Source organism: Anser brachyrhynchus (genome assembly GCF_964034855.1).
Source record: "Anser brachyrhynchus genome assembly, chromosome: 3".
Taxonomy (NCBI): Eukaryota; Metazoa; Chordata; class Aves; order Anseriformes; family Anatidae; genus Anser; species Anser brachyrhynchus.
This window is the reverse complement of record NC_137696.1, coordinates 86,472,202-86,499,003: the sequence shown is the minus strand read 5'-3', so window position 1 is coordinate 86,499,003 and position 26,802 is coordinate 86,472,202. Positions and strand designations below refer to the sequence as shown.

General features: G+C 37.5%; 1 protein-coding gene across 4 annotated transcripts in view; it reads right to left on the bottom strand.

Moving 5' to 3' along the window:
• MDN1 (midasin AAA ATPase 1) overlaps positions 1-26,802 on the bottom strand; it is a 98,902-nt gene that overhangs the window by 52,403 nt on the left and 19,697 nt on the right. For all 4 annotated transcript variants that reach the window (XM_080586595.1, XM_080586593.1, XM_080586594.1 and 1 more), the window contains exons 12-45: positions 26,069-26,164; positions 25,208-25,320; positions 24,514-24,662; positions 24,345-24,405; positions 23,609-23,820; positions 21,986-22,089; positions 20,849-20,993; positions 20,011-20,107; positions 18,994-19,107; positions 18,203-18,350; positions 17,913-18,023; positions 16,984-17,135; positions 16,119-16,297; positions 15,553-15,761; positions 14,894-15,040; positions 13,959-14,100; positions 13,688-13,822; positions 13,469-13,607; positions 12,480-12,618; positions 12,256-12,386; positions 10,552-10,696; positions 9,385-9,514; positions 8,592-8,825; positions 7,651-7,848; positions 6,033-6,241; positions 5,376-5,498; positions 4,408-4,605; positions 4,209-4,316; positions 2,793-2,981; positions 1,881-1,970; positions 1,510-1,770; positions 1,092-1,362; positions 581-740; positions 152-268 (exon numbers count right to left, since the gene is read on the bottom strand). In XM_080586595.1, coding sequence (XP_080442721.1) covers positions 152-268; positions 581-740; positions 1,092-1,362; positions 1,510-1,770; positions 1,881-1,970; positions 2,793-2,981; positions 4,209-4,316; positions 4,408-4,605; positions 5,376-5,498; positions 6,033-6,241; positions 7,651-7,848; positions 8,592-8,825; positions 9,385-9,514; positions 10,552-10,696; positions 12,256-12,386; positions 12,480-12,618; positions 13,469-13,607; positions 13,688-13,822; positions 13,959-14,100; positions 14,894-15,040; positions 15,553-15,761; positions 16,119-16,297; positions 16,984-17,135; positions 17,913-18,023; positions 18,203-18,350; positions 18,994-19,107; positions 20,011-20,107; positions 20,849-20,993; positions 21,986-22,089; positions 23,609-23,820; positions 24,345-24,405; positions 24,514-24,662; positions 25,208-25,320; positions 26,069-26,164 — 5,156 coding nt within the window. The remainder of the gene's footprint in view (positions 1-151; positions 269-580; positions 741-1,091; positions 1,363-1,509; positions 1,771-1,880; positions 1,971-2,792; positions 2,982-4,208; positions 4,317-4,407; positions 4,606-5,375; positions 5,499-6,032; positions 6,242-7,650; positions 7,849-8,591; positions 8,826-9,384; positions 9,515-10,551; positions 10,697-12,255; positions 12,387-12,479; positions 12,619-13,468; positions 13,608-13,687; positions 13,823-13,958; positions 14,101-14,893; positions 15,041-15,552; positions 15,762-16,118; positions 16,298-16,983; positions 17,136-17,912; positions 18,024-18,202; positions 18,351-18,993; positions 19,108-20,010; positions 20,108-20,848; positions 20,994-21,985; positions 22,090-23,608; positions 23,821-24,344; positions 24,406-24,513; positions 24,663-25,207; positions 25,321-26,068; positions 26,165-26,802) is intronic.

The window sequence follows — 26,802 nt, the reverse complement described above, 5'->3', positions numbered from 1 at the left end:
TTCTTCCTCACCAGGCAGACAGTGCCAGTGCAGTACACTGAAATAGGAGTAGCATTCAAAATACCAAAAGACTGGCTCACAGATGACATTTTTTCCTATACCTACTATTCGTTTGGAAAAAAAGAATTAAAAAAGCAGAAAAGCAAAGCACCTGAAGTTTGGATGAGGAGTTATTGTAGGAACTGTGCCATCTATCACACCTCTCTCACTCATGGTAAGAACGCCTCCTGGTTCAAGTAGAGCATTTAAGCGGTCCAGCACAGAGGGGCTACATTCAAAAGAAAAATTATATCATTATAAAGAGGTAACAGTTCAATCCCCTCCTGATCCAAAATCAAAATGGCACTAGCCTTAACCAAAAAGCCAAACAGACAATTATAAGGTAACAGGAAAACTATCAACTGCTAAGCAGTTTAAGAAGGAAGATACTATTTCAGAGAATGAAAGTTACTCTCTCCCATGTATTGCCAGCTACGAAATGAAAAAATGTTCAGTTGTAAACACATTCACTAAGAGGCTAAGTAAACTAGGGAGGTCAAGAAATTTACGCAGTGAAACAAAGTTCATGAAAATCTCTTACTTGCAGAAGTTAACATTGTCCATCAACAGCCAGTCTCCACACTGCAGGGCCTGAACCAACATCCCATCCACCCACTCAAAAGTGCCATGGCTCTTACAGTCAGCAGCCTGGGCCTGCTGCAGCTTGAAACACCGGAACTCTTCCACCAAGAGAGCAAACTCTGCAAGAAAGCATAACTTACATCAAGACATGCATTACTGACGTAGTTTCCTGTTCCTTTCAAGAAAAATGGAAGTTATTTTGCTAATAAACACCTACGCTTCCTACCTTTTAGGGGAACATAGCAGAGGCTCTGACTCTGCAAGTAGTCACCCATGGGCAAAACCCATAGGGACACAAGAGTTTTGCAAGCACAGAAATATAAACAGGAGAGAAACCTTTCTCCAGCCCTTCTCTCCAGTTAGAGAGAACTTACAAAAAACAGTTTTCTCAAGCTTTCACTGCAGGTTCATAGGTCTTTCTCGTTTTCTTCAGAGGAACACAGAGTCTTACGTCACATCATCATACATACCTGCCTTTGAGAAAGAACTTATTTTGTTGTTCAGTCGCTGGGTAAGTACAAGTATTCCCTCCAGTTTGCTCACTAATTCAGCTGTAACACTTCTACCTCCTTCACCCAGAGATTTGGGTTTGTAATTCAGGATGAAACTGCTCCAAGCACGCAGCACAAGTTCAGCATCATCTGCACAAACTTCTGTCAGGAGAAGACTGTCCCTTACTAGTGTGCTCACAACATTCTCCACTTTTTCCAACAGGCGCTGCCATGGCCTATTAATATCCACCTGTAAACATGCCATTGGAGAGTTAGTTTATTCAGAAGGCTGTGGTGCCTAAGGCTTCACTTGCTCGTTAAACACTAAGATCACAGTGGACTGGCCACTGTTAGGTAGAAAGGAAAAACGGTGCTTTATTGCCAAGAAGATATTTACCTGTTCAAATCCACCCAGGAGTTCTGTTGTATCCATCGCACTGTTCATTGCCATGATTTTCAGTCGATGGCCAGTCAGATGGGCCAGTAGCTCAACAAGACTTGTTTTGCCAACAGCTGCAGGGCCCACCAGGATTACCATCCAGCTCATGTGCACACATTTCATTATGGACTCAAGGGACTGCAGCGAATGATGCAGAAGTGACAGATTTCTGCCAGGACGAGGAATATAGTTGCCACGAGAAAGAACTGAATAACCAATCTAGAAGGGATGAGAGCCACATAGGTGAGTACAAGAAAGGAAAATGTGTGCTCAGATGCACAAATTGCTTCCTTCTCTCACCACTCCTTTATGTCTTGCCAACAGCTTACCTGAATGTTATATGGAGTGATGTGAAAATCTCTTGTTCCTGTGTATACGTCAGCCTCTTGGCCAAAAACGTCTTTAAATACAGATATAACCTAAAACAGTTGAAAGAGCAGATGAGACTAATAAACTTATCCATTGTTTTAAAGACGTGCATCGCAAGTAGCCTTCCCTTCTCGACTTCACAGCAGTGTCATAGTAACTAACACAGCTTAGTCACAAGTGTCATTTCATTCAAAGTGCAGAAAATAAAGTGAGTATGAGCTACCAACAGCATCTCCTTCATTTACCACACTTCCTGCAATTTGAAATACTGTAAGTAATGTTTCGCTAACGAAATAGTAGTGAAGAAATGACTCCGTGAGTTCTTTGATAACACATGAAAAAATACAATAATACCACAGGAGAAGGAATGTAAACCCATGAGTAAAATATCCAGTCACATTTGGTAAGCGTCTTCAGTCTCACAGTTTGACGTCTAACTTAATACCATTGAAGTGTGAAATTAAAAAACAGGCAACAGAGGGCTAAGTAGTTGGCGAAGGGCTATGTCTCCTCTCTGCTCTTTCCCCCCCCAGAAATGCAGGCAAACCATTCCATTTCTGTAAGAATGTTATTTAGCACTGAATCACAGAACGATATAGTGTTTTGCTCTTGTTTTAAGTCCTTTGTTATTCTACTTGCCTTTATGTACATCGGCTTTCTGCTTTTATGCTAATAGATAATTAAATTGATATTTTAAAAGACAATTGGAACTGATATGGATATTAAAACAAAAAAGTCAAAACAAACCTATTTTTCTTTTGAACAAGGCGATATCTAAGAATGAATTGCAAGGCACTTTCAAATTTACATTTCAGTTTCTGGAAATACTTCTTGACAACCTGAACAGCCAGGAAAGAGAACACACATCTTACCTTTTCTTTGTCCTCCCTGGTTCTCATTCTTTCTCCATATACCAAAAATACATGCTGGCCTGGATCGTAACAACCTGGCGACTGGTCAACAAGCATAAGCTGGCACCAGCGGAAAAGATCACGTAAGTTGAACTCCCAAGGTCCTCCTTTCTGTCCCCACTTTTTTTCAGCCATTACTTCTTTGTCAATCTGAAAAATATAGTAATTAAAAATCATAAATATATATATATATATAATTTATAATTATATATATTATATATGTGTATATATATGTATTTTACACCATCCGTGTACTGGTCTCCAAATATTAAAAAATAAATAAAAATTCATCTGAATTTCTGCCTTTGGCACCACTTAAAAGACAGACAACAGGAGAAAGAAAGTTGTATTCACTTTCCTGAAGATGTCAGAAACTAAATCTTGATTTAGTTTGTTTCCCATGTACTAATTCTCTATCACGCTACTCAAAGTTGAATTGATGAATTCATCCCCACAACCCAGTACCATAAATGAATGGTTAGTAAGATGCTGCCACAAAGTATTTTATGTAAGGCCACAGAATGCTACTTTCTCTTAACACTACTACAATTTTTTTGTTTCATGACATGAAGATTAATTGTGATTAAATGCAATTTCAGAAGCATAAGCATAAACATGCTGTGAATTTTAAATCCTGCACTTTTCACAAAATCTAAGCCAAAAATAAGCTAATAAGTTGATTTGTTGTAATTAATGCTTGTTGAAAACCTTTTAAATTAGAACAATTTTAGATCTGAGCATCTCTGAATCCTTTGCCATAGACAAATCCTATCAGGAAAGATTTTCCCTTTATTAGTCTCACTGTTTCAGAAAAACGCTACATATCCTTCAAAGCTTCTGCTTCTGAGAAGGTCAGGTGCTGCTTTCACTTGATCCTAATTACTCTAACAACAGCCCATAATAAAAAGCAGATTAGAAATTCAGACAGAAATATACATGTTATCTCTTATTAAAGGGAGAGCTCATTTTGTTTCTGCTTTAAGAATAGCCATTATGTATACAAAACTTATTTTCTCAACTTACTTCATCAAGATACCAAACCATAATTATGTCCAAAATTTCATAAAACAAAGTTTTTAAAAAAATATTTAACAAGATATGTAATATATTTATATATATGTATATATATTAACAATATATATCTTCCTTGAAAAATAAATGCCTCTTCAGTTACCAACCAAGTAATCACATCTGATTGCAGTGGTAAAAGAATTCACACGGTATTTAGTAGTGTTCTTTACTTTCTTCTGCTTATATTTCCATTCCTCTTTCACCCACACACTTCTCTACAGAAGTGCTGGGAAATATAACATTAGACTTTTTTTTAATCTTATTGTATTCTGCTTACTTCTACATAAAATTAAAATGTATATTTACCTTGTTATTGAAAGCAACCATTTTAGCAATAATACTTTTATCAATGGCAGGAAACAGCGTATTCCCAATAAACTCCATATCTGCTGCTGACAGTGGATCAACATACACCTATAGAATCGAGAACACGCAGTGTGTTGATATAGCCAGAAAACTACAAGACAAGTTCATGGTATAGTTTGAATCAAACAAATAAGCTTGCCTGAGTAAATCTATTAAGAAAGGACTTGGGCAGACCCTTTCTTCCACCTCCTTGTCTGTATGGATTCTGGCATCCAAAAATCTTAGTCTTCTTGTGCTGTACATGAAAATTCATTCCCAATTCGGGAACATAAATCTCTGCTCTGTGGTCAAAGCATGCATTTAGCCCCTCTAATACAGACTGAGAAGCCAGATTCAGCTGAGGAAAGAAATAAAGATACAATATTAATGCCCTACAAAACACTTTCTCATAATCTCTAGACAACAAGCTGGGATACACTGAACATAAAATTAAATTTCCTTTAAATTTCATGGTTGTTTAGAAGTGGTATTCTTTACAACAGGAGAAGAAGGTAAGCAAACATTTAAAAATTTGAGATTTTACACTTGGCAATAATTAAAATGCACACTGCACTCGAAAGCATTAGGCACGTGAAACCTACGGTGGCAGAATAGTTAACACTGCCAAAATGAATCTCTTCTTGATATCAATCAGTACCCAACACAGTGTATTAATCCCAGCAAAAGGCCTTCTATTTCAGTGAAGTTACAGTCATGGAAGAGTGCATGTCCCAGAACTTGTGTTGATTACTTCCTGCCCTTCCTCCTCCCCTCCCAAAGAAAAGTATCAAAAGCGTTGGCTTTCTGCAGTAATTTAGGCTGAGATTCAACCCTCATCCTGCTGTCTAAAAGTCAGAGGTCCAGTTAAAGCTGATCTTCTGCACTTCCTCTGTGGGGGGCCTATGGATAGAGGGACTCCTAGAGGGAGATTCATCATCTTAAGTGTAAAGATCACCTCCAACCAGGCACAAGACATAAATAATTAAAATCCAGCAAAATTAATTTCAGACACCAACCCTCACAGGTATTTGGGGGTCCTACATGCCAGAATATATCCTACATGCCAAAATCAAGACTTTTGCTCTTCTGGAATATTCCATTTTATTTGTGCCCAACACTTTAAATTACCTCATCTAACACAATCCAGTGTCCAGCCTTTAATGCTGCTAGTAGTGGTCCATCTCGCCAGGCAAACTCTCCTCCCCTCCCACCTTCAACAGGCAAGTCTGTCCCAAACAAGTCTGTCACATCCTTTGGAAGTTAAGAATGGCAAAAGAAAAAATTACAAAACTGCAAAGAAGTTCAAAACCAACCATTGTTATCTTTACCTCACATTTTATCCCTCTGCTTTAAATATTGCTTAAGTACTAAAAAAGGAATAAATAATTAATAAATAAAAGCAGTAATTGCAAGATGCTAAGAGTTACTATGTTTAACGACAGAAAATTGAATTGGAACAACAAAAAACCCTACAAATAGAAAAAAAAGCACCTTAAAGCTGCTTTCAAGTAACTTTGCACAAGCCAAGCAAAACATAGGAGGCAAAGATACACACACATTCACGAGCAAGGAACACAAAAATTTGGGAGTTAGCATTCACTTGTGTAAGCTCAATGTTCTTTCTCGTTTCCCCCTTCCCCTTTACTCCTTTGACCATGAAGAAAACACTGCCATTTCAGACTCAGTGCCACAGTTGAAAGAACCGTGCTTTTTAGGTAAAAAAAAAAAAAAAACAAACCTCCCCCACCATAAACACTAAGTTACAAAGATAGTATTTTATTCTACCGTCTGCTCAGACAGGTTGATTCGAACAAGACAGTTTCCTGAGGCCTTTGCCAGGGCAGCTACTAGACTGGTCTTGCCCACACCTGGTGACCCTTCCAACAAAATAGGTTTGTTAAGCTGTAGGGCTCTCAACAGTCTCTGTGCATTCACTGCTGTAGTCCCAGCATTTAGAGCATAATCCGTAATGCCATTCCTCTGATGAACAGGGCCTAAAACAAAGGAAAAGAAAACGAGAAACAATTAAGCCAGAGTATTTATACTGCTGACAATGTGCTTCTGAAAGCAATCACTCTGCCTGTTAACTGCTGATCTCATTACAGCAAGCAATGGAGATCAAGCTTGTAAATTATTCTCAAAGATGAGGCACATATATTTTCTATTTGACCCACAGCTGTGACTGTGGGACTACATGCCCATATCCACTTGTTTATGTGGTACTTTTCAAAAAAAAAAAAAAAAACACTGTAAGATTTTATTACTGAAAAATTCTGTGCTTGCACTTCAGACACCATGAATCTAAAAATCAAAACAGCTTTTGAAAAATTGGCACTGAAGGATACAATTCAGACATGTTATAAAGCAGCATATTAATCTGTTCAATATACTGCCAGTTCTGTGAAAGAGTACTTTAGTTAAAGTGTGCTGCTAGGCACATCTTTTCTTCCATGTTATTAGGAGATACGATGAGAGAGTACTGAGCTTCTCATCTGTCAAATTCCAACCAGTATAATGCACTGGAACACCACTCCCCAAATTCTGTAATACAGCATTGCTCAGGTTATAAACGATATTAATCACCAAACTTATCTTATAGATCTTTAAACCTGTTTAGTATGAAAGAGAACCTTCCTTTTCTGATCCCTAGTGATCCAGAGGAAACTAAAAAATTTACAAACAGCATTATCTTGTACAATTTTATAAATGACTAACACAATCCATAGTATCAAAGCGTTCCATGATGAATGACAAATATAGCACTGGGAACACACACTACATAGCTCAGTATTACCAGAAATTAGACAGGTGAACTAGAAAGTTGACAGCTGAATCTCTACCACTTTCTGGTCCCGTCACTGTATTTTACGAGTGGAAACCAGTATTTGGATAGTTCTTATTGTGTTAATTTGACACATGAGAAACTGAAATGCAGAGATTAAGTAACTTTGGAAAAATCACAGCAAATCTTTGAGAGGATATAGCAAGGCAGGACATCTGAGTTCTGGGTAGAATTGTACCTTGGAACCCTGCTTCCCGTGCATTACACAAGGCCCACAGTGAGCTGTAGCTTTAGCTGAAGTTAGTGGATGTTCTGACCATTCAATGTGATAGAAAACTACAGCTCAGAAGTAAAGATGCCACATTACACCAAAAAAAAACAAGTCTACTAAAACTAGGCTACTAACTAGTCATCTTAAGAGGTCAAAGAAAGCAATTAACAGACATCTTAACTGCAATTAACACACTTGGAGTCAGAAAAGCCATTTTCCTAAACTTTAGAAGAAACTACCAACTGTGCTGTAACAGTTTAGGCATCCTACTTAGATCTAGTTAGTAACAGAACTATAAGGATTGAAAAAAAGCACAGAATAAATGTCCACCCACTCCCACAGTCTCTTGCCTCTTGGAATAAAAAATGGGTCGATTCCCATGAAGTCGTCCATCCACACAAACTCCTTCTCCTTTGTTCTGTCATAAATCTTTAGTTCATTCTTCTGATAACCGGTCAGCTCAAGGAATTGACTCATTTTCTCACATAAGAATGTCAGGCATTTTTCACGAGCTAATAAAGCCGTATCAGCTGAGCAGGATGTTGTACCTGTAATTAGGAAAGTTAAGTGTTCTTCAGAACCATAACTAGGCATATTCATCTAATGACTAACGAGACTGAATTCTTTCAGATACTCATTTTGCACAGAACTCTGTTTCAGGTACATATTTGGTGCTAGTACTGAAAGCACCAGTAAGCAAAAGCACTGTAACAGAGAAATTGTTCTATGAGCAACAGCAGTAAAGACATTTTATTTCAAAAAGTCTTTCTTCTGCCATCACTATCATCCTGATCTCGTCATAATTCCCAAAAACTTCTTTCCCTGCATTTCTTGTGGCATTTCACTTTTCCTTCCTCTTCCTCTCTCTCCTATTTACCAGCTGGGCCAGTGGCAAACATACAGGGATGAGTTCTGAGCTATGCCCATGATACTGGCTAGTAGGACCGTGCTAGCCTCTGGGCTGGGGGAGTGAGAATAACACATGGTCGTGCAGTTAAATACTGTATCACAATATATCAGTTCAGAAGACTTGTTAAAAAAACATATGCTTCCTTTATTTGTGTGCTTGCCTTTGAAATATTATTACTACCTGCAATTTACTTAAGCTTGCTGTATTATACAAACTCACTACTGAAACAGAAAATAACAGGACGTCGTCAAATGGAAATGAAAATGTCTACCATAAGTGTCCCATGCTACCCAAAAAGCATTTTGTCTGCATTCCACTCATACATATCAATACAAATAACTTCCAATATTTTTGCTATCAAATCAACACTGAAAGACATACCTGATCCTATTCCATCAATGTACACCAAACACGCAGCATGGACAAAAGACATCATTGGAGAAATATAAAGAAGACTATGTTCATTGGCAGAATCCAACTCTTCACCTTTTGCCATGACATTCATAAAATTAACCCATGATAAGATGTCTCGCACGCTGAGAATACACTGGCGACCAAACTCTTGATTAGTCAGCCATTCAACGAAGTCCATCATAAGCTCTGCTATGTCTGCCCCTGAAAAAAAAAAGTCACAAATTAATGCAATTATCAAAAGAATTTTACTAGTCAAATCTACTATGTTGTCATATAATAAGCATCGGTATAGTGTACGTACAACTGTAATGCATGAATGTGGGTAGGTACTCTATTCCCTAACAGGCATGATAACCTAATAGCAAATTTATGCCTGTGCTATGTGACAGACCCTTTTAAATTCAAGTACAAAGACAGAGTCCAGCGAATATTAACAGTGAAGCTGCTGGCAGAAAACAAAATGCTAATTCTTTCAATACCTTACATTGGAACTAAGATTTGGCACCGAGGGGCTGGAGATAATTCAGCTACCTAGTTGGTGAATTAAATAAATACTGTCTTGATCTTACTTCTGGGTAGTCACACAATATACGCTATGAAGGAAGCGCAAAGCCCATAATATTTTGTAACTGTCCCCAGAGAGAAATGTACTTTCAATAAAAGGTACACATCAGTGTAAATTCTGAGGAAAGTTTAACAGCAGTAAATAACTTTTTTTTTCTTAATAATGTTTGAAGTTGAACACACAAGAAATACCTACCTTGACGCTTTATTCCAGTCAGAGACAATCCTGGATGAAGATTGTGTTTTACAATCTGTATCAAATCATCACGCCCATTGCTTTGTGGACACCATATTTCCGTAAACCTATTGCGCAATGCAGGAGAAAGCTGCAAACAAGAAGAACTACATAGCAATTCATTTCACACTACATCCCATTTGACAGGGCCACTTTTTAGATAAAAATTTTGAAAGCGTGTGAATTTTAAAATTTCTAGTAGTGGCATCAATGCAGGATCAGCTGATAAATGAGAAAATTCAAAAGAATATGGAAAAAAACCAAGCTGGTTTGCAAGCACTAAAGCTCCATTTCATTCCAGGTTGCGATGCATCAAACAATGGCTATGTAATCTCTCTTGTCCCTTTGCTTACAGGAGTAAACTATCATATGGAAATTTACCTTCAATTACAACTCCTTTCTGTAATTCCTTTTACTCTGCCTGAATTAGTGAAGCAAAATACATTAGCAATGCAGAAATAAATCCGTTTTAAATATTTGTTTTATAAGGAATTGTTTTGTACTGTAGAAACAACCCTAATAGACTGCCCATCCTCTTTTAAGTAAAATAAAGGTCATTTCTTAGTCCTAGGTCACAGTATCCCTTAAAGGTGTTTTTGTTGTTTTGTTGTTGTTTTTAAACCTGGCTTCTAAATGACTTAAAGCAGAACTTCAGAAACTGATTTTTTTCCCCACTTACTGAGAAAGGTCTTCAGGGATAATTCATATTCACTGAAAATGAAAAGATGACTTCTAGCTGACTCTTTCTGAGAAGTGTTAAAGAGAATAATCTGTTATGCAACTTCACACTACTTGAGACTCATGTTAGAGCTAGATTTGCTTGCTTTATGAGCCACATTTCTTGTACTTGCAATATTCTGATACCAAGCCTACCTAGGGTATTTAGAAGCCTTAGGTGTTCTTCGACATTCTGCTCAGTATTGACTCACTATTGTAAAAATAATAGTACACAGAAGTGGTGGAGAACAGATGTATCCTAATCCTCCTTTAGAGCAATGAGGCAGACTCCAACCAGAAAGCACTGAATGCCAGAACTGGGATAATGCATTTTTATATTGCACCTCTATCACTAAACAGTTAATATGACCAGAAGATGTATATTATACTTATAGTTGCTTTGACATTCACCTCTTTTTTCCCAAAGTCACCTCCCGGGTTCATGGTCGCAAAGATACGAAATTTCTTTCCTGCAACCAACAGTTCTACTTCGTTATCCTCATCATCTTGACCACCTTTTTCAGCAAGTACCAATGTCTTCTCAGCTTCAAGAACACTAAAGGGGAGGTTAAAAAAAAATCAATTTAAATTTTTTCATACTTCATTTGAAATTACTTAAGAATGAAAGTCACAAGAATTGGCCAGATTAAACATCCATTGGCCCAGAAATCGTATTTTTTTTAAAAAAAAAACACCAATATAATGTTTGTTTTTCCTAATTGCAAACTTTTCTTTCAGTCAAAAGGAAACTCTACCCAACTTTGTTGATAAGGTTCAGCTGAAGTGATTCCTCAAATAGACTTATCTAATAATGTATATAACTCACAGCTCTCCAGTTTACAAAAACTATGGTAAAATGCATATTCACAGGAGCAGATGAAGAAATCTGCACAATGATCTAGATCTCCCTATGCTGAATCTGTTTTGACTGTGATAGTAACTAGCAAGTCATCTCCTTGTCCTTATCGCAACCCACAAGCTTTTTTCATCATATCTTCTCCTTGTTTGGCTGAGGAGGTGGAGTAAGAGTGTGGCTGTGTGGTGCTTGGTTACCTACTGGTGTTAAACCACAACATAAAGTTAAGTGAACTTTATGAAGGAAGGGTAACTGCAATGATACAATGGAAAAAGGAAAAAAAAAAAGAAAAAGAAAAAAGCTTGTAACAGAGTTTGGATATGGTGGAGGAAACAGCTGCTAATCATCTCAACATAAAGGATAATGGAAAAAGACCAAAAATGAAAGATACTTCTGCAAACACTCAACTGTGTATTTTAAGACTTGTTAGAAAAAAAGTAGAAAGAAAGCTAGATTCTCCTTCTAGTATTTGAGAAGATGCATCATTTTCAAGAACTCACTGACAAGCTGAAAAATTAATATTGTAAAATAGGGATTTTGCTTGTAGTTTTATTTTCCAGCTTGCCTCATGTTGTGTACTGTTTTTAGATACTGTTCAAACTGTTTTAGTTGAACTGTATTTTATGTTAATTTCTTTATCTAGGGACATGAGCTATAGAATAACTATAGCCTCTCTATATAGAGTAACTATAGCCTCTCATCATCTTATTTTTGTCCATATAACAAGTACAACAATTAGTGTGCAGATCAGTCTGTAGCAGCACCATAAAGCCAAACAAAAAGCAATGGCTTTCACTAACTAAAGCATTCAAAGCAAACATAACCAGTACCAACACATTAAGCGAACCTACACATATCTGCTTTTCAATCAAAGTATCTTTTATTTTTCTAGGTAGATTAAGACTTCAGCAAGACAAGGCAGTTTCACCTTGTCTTACCTTGGTTATCTTTTACCTTAGTGATAATGTCTAACAACAAAAATTGTCTAAGAATTACTATGATAAAAACTAGCACATCTAACACATGGATGAAAATAAAAAACAAAGCAAACTGGCACAGAAGTTGAAAGATGAACAAGTCATTTGTCACTTGTCACTTGTGTCATTCTTCCTTTCAGCAAGAACTACATTATTAAGAGAGCAGTTCACCTGGACCAAGAAACAAGTGTGCCTAAAAAGCTAGATTTACCCTGCTCAAGCTTGTATGATGCTTCATTGAGGATACTTAATACTAAGCACATTTAAGACACATCAACATACCTGTTAAGTCTCTCTAGAACCGAATCATCAGCTAAAGAAATCTCATCAAGCAGAAAAAACCCTTCTTGTTTCATTGCTAAAACAAGAGGTCCATCACACCACTCAAACAGTCTAGTACTATCAGATTCCTCCTACGAAATGGAAGAGAAAATGAAAAATCATTAATAATTGTTACTTTTTGCTTCCATGGTCACAATACCAACTACTACTGATGTGAGACAAACCTGGTCATTTGACCTCTGTCTGACTGGTCGCAGTCCTCCCAGGAAGTCTGAAGTCTCCATGTGCAAATGGCAGTTCACTGAGTATAGCTTCTGATTTGTTAATGCTGCAAAGATCTGACAAATGGTAGTTTTACCACACCTGCAAAAAGTCATTTAGTTGAAAGGGCAAGAATAAAAATCAAAGCTCATTTTGGGCAGGATTCATACCTTCATTGAAGATCTACGAGGTAAAGGCCCTCAGCATGCAAATTTCCTTCTATGCCTTTCCTTGAGATAAACACATGGAAGGCGAGGCCATTATTGGCACAACTGCTGCTGACTTGCACAAGATGCATTTAATTAAAATTTAAATCAATATCTGCACTGATGGATTTCTACAGGCTCAAAAGCAAATTTATTCCAGCTTGCCCCTACGAACCAGTCCTAACATTTCAAGTGAACTGGAGATGCTACCTGTCTGGATCATGCCTAAATCTGAAGAAATAAACTGCTGAGTACCTAGAGTTCCCATTTTACATAAGATATTACTTTTCCCTTTTCCTGTGTTTTTCTTTCTTTCTCTCCCATAAAAATCTACTCTCCAAATTTAAAACGAGCAAATGAGCAGGCAGCACCTATTTTTATGACCTCCTTTAGAGCACACAGGAGTGGTGGAAAAGAAAAAAAAACATACCACACCTATATTCTCTCAACCCCTTAAAACATGCAACATGAATGTGCTCGCAAACAGTGAACTTTCAATTTTACTACCTTCTATATAATTTCTATGTAGTTATACACAATGAAGACAATCCTGTTAAAGACTTCGGCTGAAAGATGTGATTGCCACCCCGCAAAAAGAACTGTGGAAAACTGCACTTGCAATTCTGCCATGACAGAGGCTTAAATATCCCAGATCAAAGAAGCACTGAAGCCTACTCAATCATTTTGCGTCTGAGTTGCTGTTGCTGCCGCCCTACAAAAAACTACATCAAAAAAAGCAAGGTTACCCAGTGTCTCCCACCAGCAGTACTGGTTCACCAAACTCCAGGGCTCTTCCCACCAAAATGGCAAGTCTCCTCATCCCTTGAGTCCAGACAATGTGGTTAAAATCTCTGCCCATCACTGACATCTGTGTGGAGAATTTAGCTGCACAACACAAAGCAATCTGTCAGCTTCAGTCACATCTAGAGAACTACTGATACTATTTTTTTTTCTAGGAAACTCACCCAGTAGCTTTTTGACACTTTCCCCTGAGAAGAGAGACTCAGGATATATTTTTTTCTTGAAATGCTTTTCAAGGACTCTCTTTATAACATCCACCTCCTCTTGTTTCCTAACTCTGCCTGCCAGAAGCATAAAACCTATAAAACAGGGGAAGAGAAAAATCAATTACTACCAGGTTAATCAGCAACTATATATATATACACTTAATAATTGGGACTAGAAAGCAATTCTGCAGAGACACTTTAAAAAATTGAAGAAAGTAGCATAGCTCACCATCATTTGCTAAGTGCTGAAGCCAGTCATAATCCTTTTCCAGCTGTTCTGCCAATCTGTACCTTTCACCCCAACGGAACAGATCCCGTAAGGTAATGAACCCATGCTTCCCAGCAAAAACTGTTGAACCTCTGCGGTAAGACTGTCGTAAGAACAAAACATGAGCCATTTTTTCAGGAACTTGTCTGACCACTTTAAGCAAGATTAATATGACATTCATTAAAACGAACTGTGTGCAAAAAAAAAATCCCAACTCACAGACCCAAACTACTTATATGTAGGCAATTTCATAGGTACTCAGGAACAAAATAATATAATTAAGTAAAAATAAGAAGAACACAGGTACATGGATTAAAACAAGATCCAAGCAAAAGATTAGGTTCTATACCAAAATGGATGTTAACACTTTTATGTTTTACTTTACTTCAATACAGAAAAATAAACTAAGAACACCCAGTCTAGAAAGCTACAGGAAATGTGTCCTCTGATTTGTGCTGCTGCAATTGCTTTAAAATATGAGATAGTGTTAGCTAGCTACTAAGTTTTAAGTGTTTGTTAAACATAGGAGCATCAGAACACAGCCAAAATTATTGCTTAAAAATAGTACCAAATTTAGCGTGGCCCAAAAACTGCTACAAATCTATTATTACATTTTCCGCTCAGGCCAGAGAATGATTTTACACTTTAAATCACATGGCCTTCTGTTATTAATTTTCTTGTCACTGTTGTTGCTGCTAGCCTTCTCCCAAATCTGACATCACCTTCCTTATTTCTCTGTCCTAACCACTGAATTAATTACTTTAGTTGTGGGTTATCTTCACTCAATTGTGGTTTTGCATCTGCCAGTTCACAAGACCTCCCTCCAAAGGGTATCTCTACTACTTAGCACTGAAATATGTTTGCATGCCTTCTACAAAAAGAAGAAAGACTCTTACTTGCAGGTCTAACATGACTTTGACAAGCTTGCTGCAATAAGAAGGCGGCAAACTGCATCGCTTGTGCAGGATGGTTTCCAGTTCAGCGCTTGGCAGTTCATCAAAATGCAGTTCCACAAAACGATTTCTAAAGGCTCTAGACAAAACCTAAAATATGAGAAAATGTTATTGCTTGAACTTTTCCTTCAGTATTACTTATTTTATATGCCTCTTCCTATACATCCTAAGGAACATGGTTACCCCACAGTATGCAAATTAGCATACACACAAATGTAGGAAGAAAGCATAAGAGACAGTCTAAATGAGGACAAGAGCTTAAAAACAGACATCAGTAATCTAAGTCAAGTCTCTTCTCCAGCACTCTTGAACAAGAAATGCGGCATCAAATACAACAGACTTGAACTCCTCGTTCAGTAAAGCACTCAAATCTCAGCTATTCAAAATGAATTAGATATTTAGTATCTGCAAAACAAGCATCTAACCCAAACAGAACCCAGTTGTACCGAAAGTCATTGCACAAATACCTCAACCCTCTCCCTCTTCAGAGTTTCATATTAATTCTGTACAATGCATCAGAAAGTTTTCACATTACTCTCCTATGTACGATAAGGACTCATTCCCTAGGGTTGGAGTTACTCAAAGGAAATGATCATACAGACCTTCCTGCCACCATAGAGACCTGGAGGATTCTGTGTAGCAAACAGCATGAAGCGAGGGGCAGCTTTGACAACTTCCTGAGTCTCAGTAATGAACAGCTCCCTGTTATCATCCAACAATCGGTTGAGAGCTTCCAGAACATCAGTGGGAGCCAAATTCAGTTCATCTAGTACAATCCAGTAACCCTTTCTCATTGCATCTATGAGGATGCCTTAGAGGGAACAGAAAGAGTTCTCGTTAAAATCTAACAAACTAAACCAAACACAGCAAGCATTGAGACACTTTTAGCAATCAGTTTTCACTCAGTATAAATATTAATTCAGAGAGGAAAGCAACAGTATTGTTTAAGTTGTTGAATTATTTTCTTTATTACATGCAGTAGGACAAGTAGCGATGAGACAAACGTGAACTCAAGAATTCACTGAAATTCACACGACTATCAATAGGCAAATACTAACTTTATGGAAAGTCTTCTCTCCATTTTGGTAAAACAGGCACATTAGGCAGAAAAGAAAGCAAGCAGTGAAGTAAGACATGAATTTGAAGTGAATGTAATATCCCCACTCACCTTCCTTAAACACCAACTTCCCAGAGGCATCTGATGTGTAACAGCCAATATATTCCTGGATGTCGGTATGCTCATGATTGTTAATCCTTACACAATGGTTCCCAGTAGCAGCAGCCAACCAGCGAATTAAACTGGTTTTACCAACAGAGGTCTCTCCTTGAATCAGTACTGGATGAGTCCTAAAAGGTACAACCAAAACAGCAATTTAAAAGCATGAGTCATATCTTTCTCATATACAAGGTAACAGGTATTATTTGGAATTCAAAATTTCCACAGATCCTTTTGTACCAACATTACCAAGATATCATGATTTAACTCATTTTGAATTTCTAAGATCATATACTAAAATGGTAACATAAGTAACTTTACCCCCAAGTGCTAACTGCTACCCACAAAGTATACTGTGAGGGCAGTGAGGCCCTGGCACAGGTTGCCCAGAGAAGCTGTGGATGCCCCATCCCTGGAGGTGTTCAAGGCCAGGATGGATGGGGCTTTGGGCAACCTGGAATGGTGGGAGGTGTCCCTGCCCATGGCGGGGGTGGGGGTGGAATTGGATGATCTTTAAGGTCCCTTCCAATCCAAACTATTCTGTGATTCTGTAAGTTTTTTGATGGCAGTGTGAAATAAGCAGGTTGTTCTTCTAACTGCTAATTTCTAGATTATCACTTAAATAAAACTCATTACAGCAATAAGGTGGTTTAAGAAGAAAAGAAATAGCTATATAAATTCAAATCGCTGCATAATGAAAAGTTAACTATAAAATAAAAGGAAAATGGACATTACTCGTGCTAAACAACAAAGACTAGGTGACACAATACGTAATATTTAACTTTTTACTAACAGAAAAAAAAATAAACAGACATACCCTGCAGACACAACTCTGACAATGTCTTTCAGATTAAGCTTAACTGAAGGGGTTAGCACATAAGTCTCATCTACCATAGGTTCTTTATCCCCAGCTGAAATCCAGTATCCTTCTATATTTATAAATTTCTCTCCTTGGGGTTTTGGTATTTGCTGAGGAGAGATGACAGCAGAAGTAAAGATTATACAAATGAGTTTCAATTTGCTAATGAAGACAACTACTGTTATACCACTGTAACATTCTCTAAGAAGTCATTTTAAATTACTCCCTGAGCACTCCTGCAGTAAGCACTGTCCCCTTGTCACAGAATGCAAATTACATGAAAAGCCTGAGCAGATTATTTCAAGGTCACAGAGCAGGAATCTTTGCCAGCACCATGAAAAAAAAAGTTTCCCAAGACATTCTCCTAGCACATTTTAAAATACACTTCCAAATGGCAAATTGGCTTTTAACTTTTCATATACGTAATAGTTGCTGCCACGAAGGTTTTTATTCTGAAACAAATACACATCTCTTACAACTGGCTTCCCTATCCCAGCTGCCCACTCAGCCATGCAAACGCATTCTGGGCTCTCAGAACTAGTAAGGTTCTTCCTTTCCCACTAGAGACAAACCAAAGATGTTTGCTTTATATCCATATATTCGGCATTTGGAATCTAAAAATGAAAAGCCTGTGAAAGCTCCTCAAAAACCTGTAAGCTTTACAATTGGAGTCACTATTATATTAAGCTGCCTACACTTGACAATGCTATAATCACCAGTCCTCCATTTTTTTTGTACTAATGAATAAACCAGCTAACATATGGGCATTTCATTTCAAATGACTGAGATTGTGTGAAGGAAATGTGGGAGAAAGAAGGCACAGAAAGCTACTCAAAATAAATTCTGCTCTGAAAATCAACCAGCTCAAAGTAGGCCTTGTTACCTACCTGCTTGAGAAGACTTTTGATGTTGCCAGAGACTATATGCTGGCAAATTAGCTTTTGAACTATTGGATGAGAAATTCTGTCAAGCTGCGTCAGAAAGCTCAAACAGAAGCCCTAAGAAAAAAAAGTTATTGCCAGTGAATAAGTGAAAAATGATTAGGAGGAAAAAAACAAAAACAGACAATTAAAAGAATCATTTGACTTCAACACTGTACCCCGAAGAGGTTTTTCCTTTACCCAAACAGACTGTAGTGAATACACAAATGGAAATAAACCCCGACGTAGGTAATCACCTCATACAGCGAGCGTGGTATGCTGCTACATGGATTAGATGCTGCAAATCTCAACGCCCTGCAAAGCGTACGGAGACTGTAATGAGGTCTGTGGCCAGTTCCATCCACCAGCTTTGTTTCTGCTTCCTTTCTCACAGCTAAGTAAAAGCTGCAAAAATAAAGAGTGCAACCGGTTCCAGTTACATAGTGTTTTTAGTGATTAGAGCATTGCTCTAAGGAATTAATCCCAAAGTACGACCACTTAAGCTTATCTCCAACTGCTGCTTTCTTTAGAAGCTCTAGGCTGGGGAAGCCATGCCACACTCTGCTATCAGTATAATCCACGAGACAAAGCAATAGAATATTTCAGAACCTTATTTTTGAGAGCTTGATACACTGAGAATAACTGTAAACGAGACGTATCCTAAGCACTTAACAGTTCTTCAGTGAGATTATATGCCTTATTCTATGGGAAAGAAAGGTTACTTGTCAAACACACAAGATTTTAATTGATGTAACCTAGAGAAACAAAACGTTTTCCATCTCTAAGATGGAAAAGAAGGTTGCAACAAGAGTGTTTTTTAACTGGTGTCACCAAGAAAGCATTTCTGAAATAGAGAAAGCGAATCTCCTCCCCATGAGTACAGAAACCTTCAGAATGAAGATGACATCTACCCTGCTTTCTAAGGCTGTGAGAATTGCTATGTATGGAGCACTATTGTGTTTCCTTAAACAGTCCAACCAGATTAGTTGTGTACTTCCTTTTTGTGCTTTATTCCATCAAGGATTTCAAGAGATTACAACCAACTTACTTCACAATTCCTTGCACTGTGTTTTTGCTCACGTTCAAGCCTCTAAGGTAATCCATAATAAGAACTTGCAAGTCTCCTTCATTTCTCAATTCTTCTACATAAAGTTCAGTAAACCTTTAAGAGTCAAATCAATCCATAACATTTAGACATCTGACAACATTAGAAAAAATTCTGAATTTTTTTGACAAATGCAAATAAAAATTCATTTTAACTTAACAAGCCACATTGAATATTTCAGCTTCATTGTTCTGCATCACATTCTCTTTCTTTCCTCTCCTTTCACTATTAACCCCAGCGAGCTAGTAGCAATTAAATCTTACTTTCTCACTAATAACTGCAAATGATTAGTTGCATGTAGTAACTGCATATGTATACTTTTGCACAGTATCCATGAAACTGATGGAGGACTACATGTGCAACTTCCGGAAAAACTGTATTAAGTACAAGGGAAAGACCTTTGCATTCGGGAACAGTACTGAGGAATGAATTTGCCACATCTCCAGTTTTCCCAGCCACAGTTTTAATTCCAGTATTCTAAATATCGTGCATCTGTTCTACCATGTAATCCACCTTTCTTCTGAGTGAACGAGGCTTAATACATAGTTTTCTGCAAGGATCATCAGCATTTACAAGTTTCCAAGTGTAAGGCTGCTGAAGAGACATAAAGCACTTGCATTTATTATCTCCAGTAGGCATATAAACTGCTGCAGAAGCACTCCCAGGCACTGACGTTTTAATTGTAAAAAAAAAAAATCATTCACCTGTCCCTGGTGACAACACTCTACACTACTGCTAGACCCTTTGTTCATGTTCAGCAACTTTACATACTTATTTTCCTGATCCTATTCCATAAAAAAACCTTCACCATGATGTGGAATTCACCTGCCACAGGAAGCCAGAGTTCAGACTTATCCTGAGGCTTCAAATAAGGCATTCTTTGCTGGTTCAATTCATAAGGCTAGTTAAAGTCACGGTCTTTTTCAGAGTTTAAGTATTTTATCTTTTTTTTTCTCCTACCTGTTTCTTATTCCTGGAGGAAGATTTCTCTTTCCAACATCCGTAGCTGGATTCATGCATGCAAACAAGCGAAAATCAGGGTGACGTACAAGAGGCTCTAAAGGAAAACAGGAATGCAACAAAGGATTAGTTAAACACAGGATATTTATTACATTAAATTAAGTAAATTTCTTCTAAACCAGTTTTCTATTACTGCATTACTATGTTTTCTTAAAATGCCAGGGTGATAAGTCTTCAGAGAGTAACACCATAGAATTTCGTAGAAGTATTCCTGCATATTTACAACAGGCATAGCAAGTGGAACCTTTACTTTGATTTGTGCATACCACGATGTTTTTACAACACTGAATATTTCATAAATTGTATAACCCCTAAAATGAGGAACCCCTTTTGTGTCTTTCAGAACAATGGTAGCACTTCTGTTGGCCAGAAAGAAAGGACAGCCTCAGGAGCTCATAGAACATTTGTCTCTAGTTGCAGCTCTAGAAAATGCTATTTAGCAGTTGCATTTTTCACCTTTGGATCTGTACTGGGCCTGGCTGTGATGGAGTTATCTTTCTTCATAGCTGTCCCCATGGTGCTGCGTTTTGGATTTGGGGCTAAAACACTTAATAGCACACTGATGTTTTGCCTGTTGCTGAATTGTGCTTGCACAGCCTTATGTTCCCCCCACCACGCCCCCATTTCATCAAGTGGCCTGGGGATGAGCAAAGCTGAGAAGTGACACAGCTGGGGCAGCTGTCCCAAATGGGCCAACGGCATAAAAAACATCATGTTCAGCAATATGAACTGGAACAGAGGAAGAAGGAATGATGATTTTTGAATATAGAAATAGTACCTGTGTCTCCTCTGTCTAATAACACCAGTGACCCAGATGATCCTTCCAATAAACCACTCAGACACTCTAAAGTCTCTGCTGCAGCCAAGTTAATCTCGTCCAATAAAATCCACTCTCCTTTTTTTACTGCTTGTGCCAGAGTACCCTAAAAAGAAGATCTATTTGTTAATCATATGACTAGCAGTAATATCTCATCTAAAGCAACAGCATATTGGAAATACTTGTATTGCAGTCTATGGGTTGATTAGATGAATGGCAGTCTCAGATTTGTTTTTTTTACAGCAATAACAGTTTTTCTGCTCTCCCTCAATGACAGCAATTACTTAGTAAGTCATAAAAGCCAGACAGTTACCATACTTATCAACTACCATTGAGATCTGCACATTTATAACAGAATTAACCTTTCTGGTTTGTGCAATGTTGCCTGTCAGTGATATCCATCGCTGTGGTGCATAAGCTTCACTGACAACACTCTAAGAATAAGATAGTTCATCTAAAGAATCTCAATGTCAAAAGCAGTTTTGCATTTCTCAGTGAGCTACTTGATAAATTAAAACTATACTTAGGTCAAAGGTTCCCCAACCATTTATATAGTCGTTTTCAGAAAGAGGGCTGGTCATTCATATAAAATTTGAGAGCATATATTCAGACTAACAGGATGACAAGGAACAGCCATGCACAAAACATTATAGTTTCCCCCATTGCATACAATGTCACTAGACTATTACACCATGGATTTAAAACATTTCAAAAAAAAAAGACTTCCAGAAACATAGTACAGATTCTTATAATTAAATACTTCACAGGTAGCCCTAGGCACGAGAATGTCCTACTGGAGATCGGTCAAGTTGTATTTTGTAATCTCATCCATTTAAAGAGATTATATGCCATACTGCTGATATTCTTTTATCATACCAGCCTTAATCCTTACTACACAGCATTCAGTTAATGTGTTACCACCAACATTATTTTTCTCCCTCCCTCCCCTTCATGTTGTTCCACATAGTTATCATGAAACAAGTTCTACTTCACAGCAAGAGATTCTTGCCAGGATGTTATTTGTATAATACTGATTTCAACGTCTTATAAATGTTCCTCCTCATTCTTCCCAGCATCAAAACGCAAAACTCTAAATACCTCTACAAATGCAAAGAGAAGAGCATTTTCTGTCATTCTCATCTGTTGATGAGCATGATTCAGTTTAAGACCAAATGCCTCCCACTTCTCCTTCAGTGGTGAACCTGTAACCAAAACAAAATTTGAGTTTGCACCAACAGAACAACAGCACACAAACGCTTAAAAACAGTATTTTATAGAATCATAATATCATTTACGTTGGAAAAGACCTTCAAGTCCAACCACCAACCTGACCTACCAAGTCCCATCGCTAAACCATATCCCTTAGTGCCACATCCACATGTCTATCAAGCTGTTTCATGCACAAATACAAAGCTAAGCTTGGCTGAGTACCAAAAGCATTCAAGTACTACAGAAGACATCTCATGAATTTAAATATATATATATATTTTTTATACATCAACTTTTTTTTTTTTTTTAGCCGAACACTGTTGACATATAATTTGCTATTCATTGTAAAGCGTCCTAGCTTAGAATAAATATTTATGCTGGCAATTCACTTGAATTGGCATGACTGTTACCACTCTAATTCCCAAGGACAGAAAGAGACATCTCAGAAAAACAAAAGCAAATTTACAAGCCTTACAACGGAACAGATTAACAACAACCAGTATCAGTAAAAATACTGCTGCTTATCAATTATAGAATTGTTTACTGTTGTACTTATTTCAGTTACTCGCTTAAAGTCACAGCTTGATGCATATGCAGCATCATGACTTAAACTGCCAGCTTTCCAAGTCACGGTAGATTTCAGCTTTTCTGTATTTTAGGATTGTCGATAATTGCAATAAGTACTCTTTAATGCCTCATCTCTTTTGACGTTTGTGCGTATTTGTTTTTATATCTGCATATTCAGAGGAATCAATTAAAAGAAAGGGGAGGAAGAGGTTCATAATTAAGTTTACTTGGCCCATATTACACAAAAGCTACAACTTCATTTGTTTAGCAGGTCTAGGACCAGAAGCCACTCCATGAAAGGCACAGTACCCGTACTTCATCTGTCCCAAGTAGGTAGAGAAGTATAAAACAAGAAAAACCGTTACCCAGAGACAAAAGACAGCAAATTACAGCAAAGCACTGGTCAAGTCAGCATCACCAACACTGAAACCAAGTCACCAGCAAGCTCTTATCAAGCTTTTAAAGTCATTATTACCCTAAGTGAATTATTACTTTGTGGGTTTCTTTTGTTTTGTTTTGCTTAGCTTTCAAAATAGGTGATATTTGCTGAGACCTAATGAGATTCCAGGTCTGAAAGAAAGTATGAATGATTCATACGCAAGACTGACACAAACAACTAGGACTGTTCACCAACACTGCAAACAAGTAACACAGTGAGTGGAGATGGGATGTCAAGGGCATCATGGGTCAGACAAGCCAAACTTAACTCTGTCAGACATAGCAAACAAACAGCAGTGATTGGTTAGAAAAAAAGTTCTAACAGTTCATTCTAACAGTATTTTCAATGCCTTGCTGTAGACCAAGGCTGCATTTTTCAAAACGAGAAGAAATGATATGCAATAAAGGGGGGTGAATGAAAAACGGAAAAGACAACTGATGAACAAAAATTCACCACTACTTGTCTACTCTCTGCATTGGTTTATCTGTGTTCATCTGAATTCTCACCAGATGCATTTTCTTTTGTTTCCTTATTAACTGCAGATTTATGAATATGTTGCATTAGTTTTAGCAGATCATGCCAACGTTTCTGTCTGTAGCAGGTCTGAATGTGTCCCAGGAATGTTTGATTTTTCTTTCTAGAAAACGTTTGATAGAAGAGTTCTTCAAACGACTCTCGCAGAGGTAGCCAGATCAGCTTGTTATCCACAGGCTTATAACTGAAGAGAAGCAAAAGAGTAATTACTTGTTTGTCATTGTCATGGAGGAACGGGAACTAACATTTGTGTACTAACAAAAGCATTTTGAAATGGAAACAGTATCGTGCATTAAGGAACCCAGGTTTCCAAAGGTTTTTTGCACATATTTAAACTACTAAGTCCAGACTGCCCCGGTCAGTGAAGTAGTTTTGCTACTACTCACTAATATGTCTAGTGAATATTACATTGGAATTACACTGAACCGCTTTGCCGTTTTTAAAGCAACATTGGGTTCTGCTTTTAAATCTCTTCATCACATACATTCAATACATTCATACGTTTCAGTGAAACTGCATGTGTTCTTCAGCAAGGAGAGCAAGACTTCTGCATGTAAAGGTAAGAAGGTAAGACATTACACTACTGTGAAAGAAGGCCTGCATCTAAAAACAATTCTTTGACAACACAACAATGCTTTCAACTAGTAACTTTTTCTTATACTGCCAATTTGTTACACAAAACAGACCAAACAGCAGTCAATGACTTACCCTCCTAGCAGATCAGCAGTGTCACTTTGTTGGTTCATGTTGATAACCCTCAGGTGGTGTCCTTGAAAAAGAAATAGAAAGCACATCAACTTGTTTCTGCGTTTTGTGCTGCTGTTGTTGCCTTTTTTTTCATCATCTTTGTACAAGTTAGTCTTCACATTTCATTTACCTGTAATATGAGCGAGGTACTGAACAGTTGAAGTTTTGCCAGTTCCTGTTTCACCAACCAAGAGCACAGGCTCTCCTTTGACAACACAAACTGCAAGCTGCTCAATCAATACTGCTGACGGCCGTGTGGCAGCAAAGGTTTGCTTTGTTCTGACAAAATAAAGGAAGCTATTAAAAGCCAAGATTTATCCAAGAGCTCGTTTCAATTTTACCCTTATTGTTTTTTAGAGAAGTAGTTGAATTGAGGATTTGTTTTTATTATCACTATTTTTTATTAAAAATAAAGTTTTGAAAAATACTACTTCTGAAACACCCTTGTAAGTATTATATAAGGCACTTACTTTCCTCAACATACAACCTAAAAATTCAGGATTCTCAAAGAAGTTCCTGGCCAGTGGAATTACTGCCACATACTACAAAGACAGTCAAAATCTTATTACAACATCTGCGGATCCAAACTGCTTTGAAGAACTCTAGGACAAAAGAACCTGAAAATCCCTATGCTTTGGCTGCCAGAAGAACTATGATGCAGACAGCTTTAAAGACACACAATGTAAAACTCAGATCACAAGAGAAAGAACTCAATCACATTTGAGTTGAGATGATTTGATTTGCATTTTTTAATTGTGTTACTCAGTCTATTCTATTTCAACACAAAATGTTTCAATTCAAATGAAAACCAAAAGATATTCTACCTTTTTACAGTAAGAGCCAGGGTTTGTTTCTTCATGAGGTGCACTCTTCCCACAGAAACTTCTTCGTCCCTTAATAAAATTTCTGGTTTATACAGCTCACAAAAGAACTCTACCTGTGAAGAAAGCATCAACATTACCAATACCAATGTTGCCTGCAACATCACACTGAGAACGCCCTTGGCAGAGGAGAATGCATTTCTGTAATGAAATAATGGAAAGAAGTCAAACAGGAGTTTCAGGGATCCATCTGTCCCCTCAGCTGAAAAGTTTTTCCGTCTTGAAGTAACAATGCAGGACATTTTCTTCATAATCAAACTTTTACGGTCAGAAATAGCTGACAAAGTAACCATTCAGTTCAACTCAGCTGTTTGTATCACACAATATTAGTATATAGATGAGCTCTACAGCTTTGGAATTGATGATTACAGAACATGTTTGACATGTTTGTTTCTGGACTCCTCATTTAAGTGATTAAATAACAACTGGGGTGGGGAAACCACACAGGGTGGGAGGGGAAGACAACACTTTTTACACTTTTACTACTCTGTGAATCTAGCAGTGTCATGTGCTTAGGTAACTGCAGAGTTTCAGCTGTGTCATGCTTCTTTTGCACAAAGCCATTTGAAACGTGCTCTGAAATAAGCTCACTGCAACTTTCAGAGAAAATAAAACAGCTGAAAATAAAACAATAAAAAGTACACTTCAGGATTGCAGAGAAAGAACAAAAGTGTGTGAAGGGTAGAGAGACGGGCATATTTTTTAAGAAAATATTAGAACACAGTACATATAAATGAACCACAAGAAAAAATCAACTTATGTAATATTACCAATAAACATCAGGTTAATTATGTCTTAACATACCTTTTTCTTGGAAATATTTAGTTTACTTCCAATAACTTTTGCCATTTTCTGTCTGCTTCCTTGGTTGGACAGCATAGCCGTGAAACAGTCCAATGCCTGTCAAGGGGAAAACAAAACAACTTATAAAACTTGTACTGAATATGATATTATTTGAGAAGCACCATCTTTATTTTTATGAGGCTGAACCCAATCCAACATAGGTAAATACAATTATTTCATCGTTGTTGGATCAAGTCAAGCAATGAAGTTCAAAAGAGATGAAATAGGAAGTTCTGAACTCTGTAATGTAGTGGGTTTATAATGAACCCACTGTATCAAAAGTAAAAGCTTTTCATAGCCAGTCACAGAAGCTATTTTCAGATGACTGGAGCAAAATGAAGGAAGTGATGTTCCAAGATTTCACAACCTTAAAAATGGCCTGACTGACGCACACCTAAAAAAAAAAAAAAATCAAAACCTGGAACATAAGTTCCCGTATAAGAAGTAGGAAAGATGTCCCATATTTCAACAAAAAGGGAGTACCTTAAAATTACCCTGCAAATTTAAGTATCTAATTCTGCTGAGGGATTCAGATACTGTTTCACAAAGGACACAAGACTAAGGAGAACAGAGCGGACAGCTATCACTAGGATATAGCTTTGACTGAAACATAATCAGCCAAGAAGCTCCACCACTGAGCTGTGCTAATGTCACAAAACACGGCACACCAGCCAGTACTAACCCGAGAGGGAGGA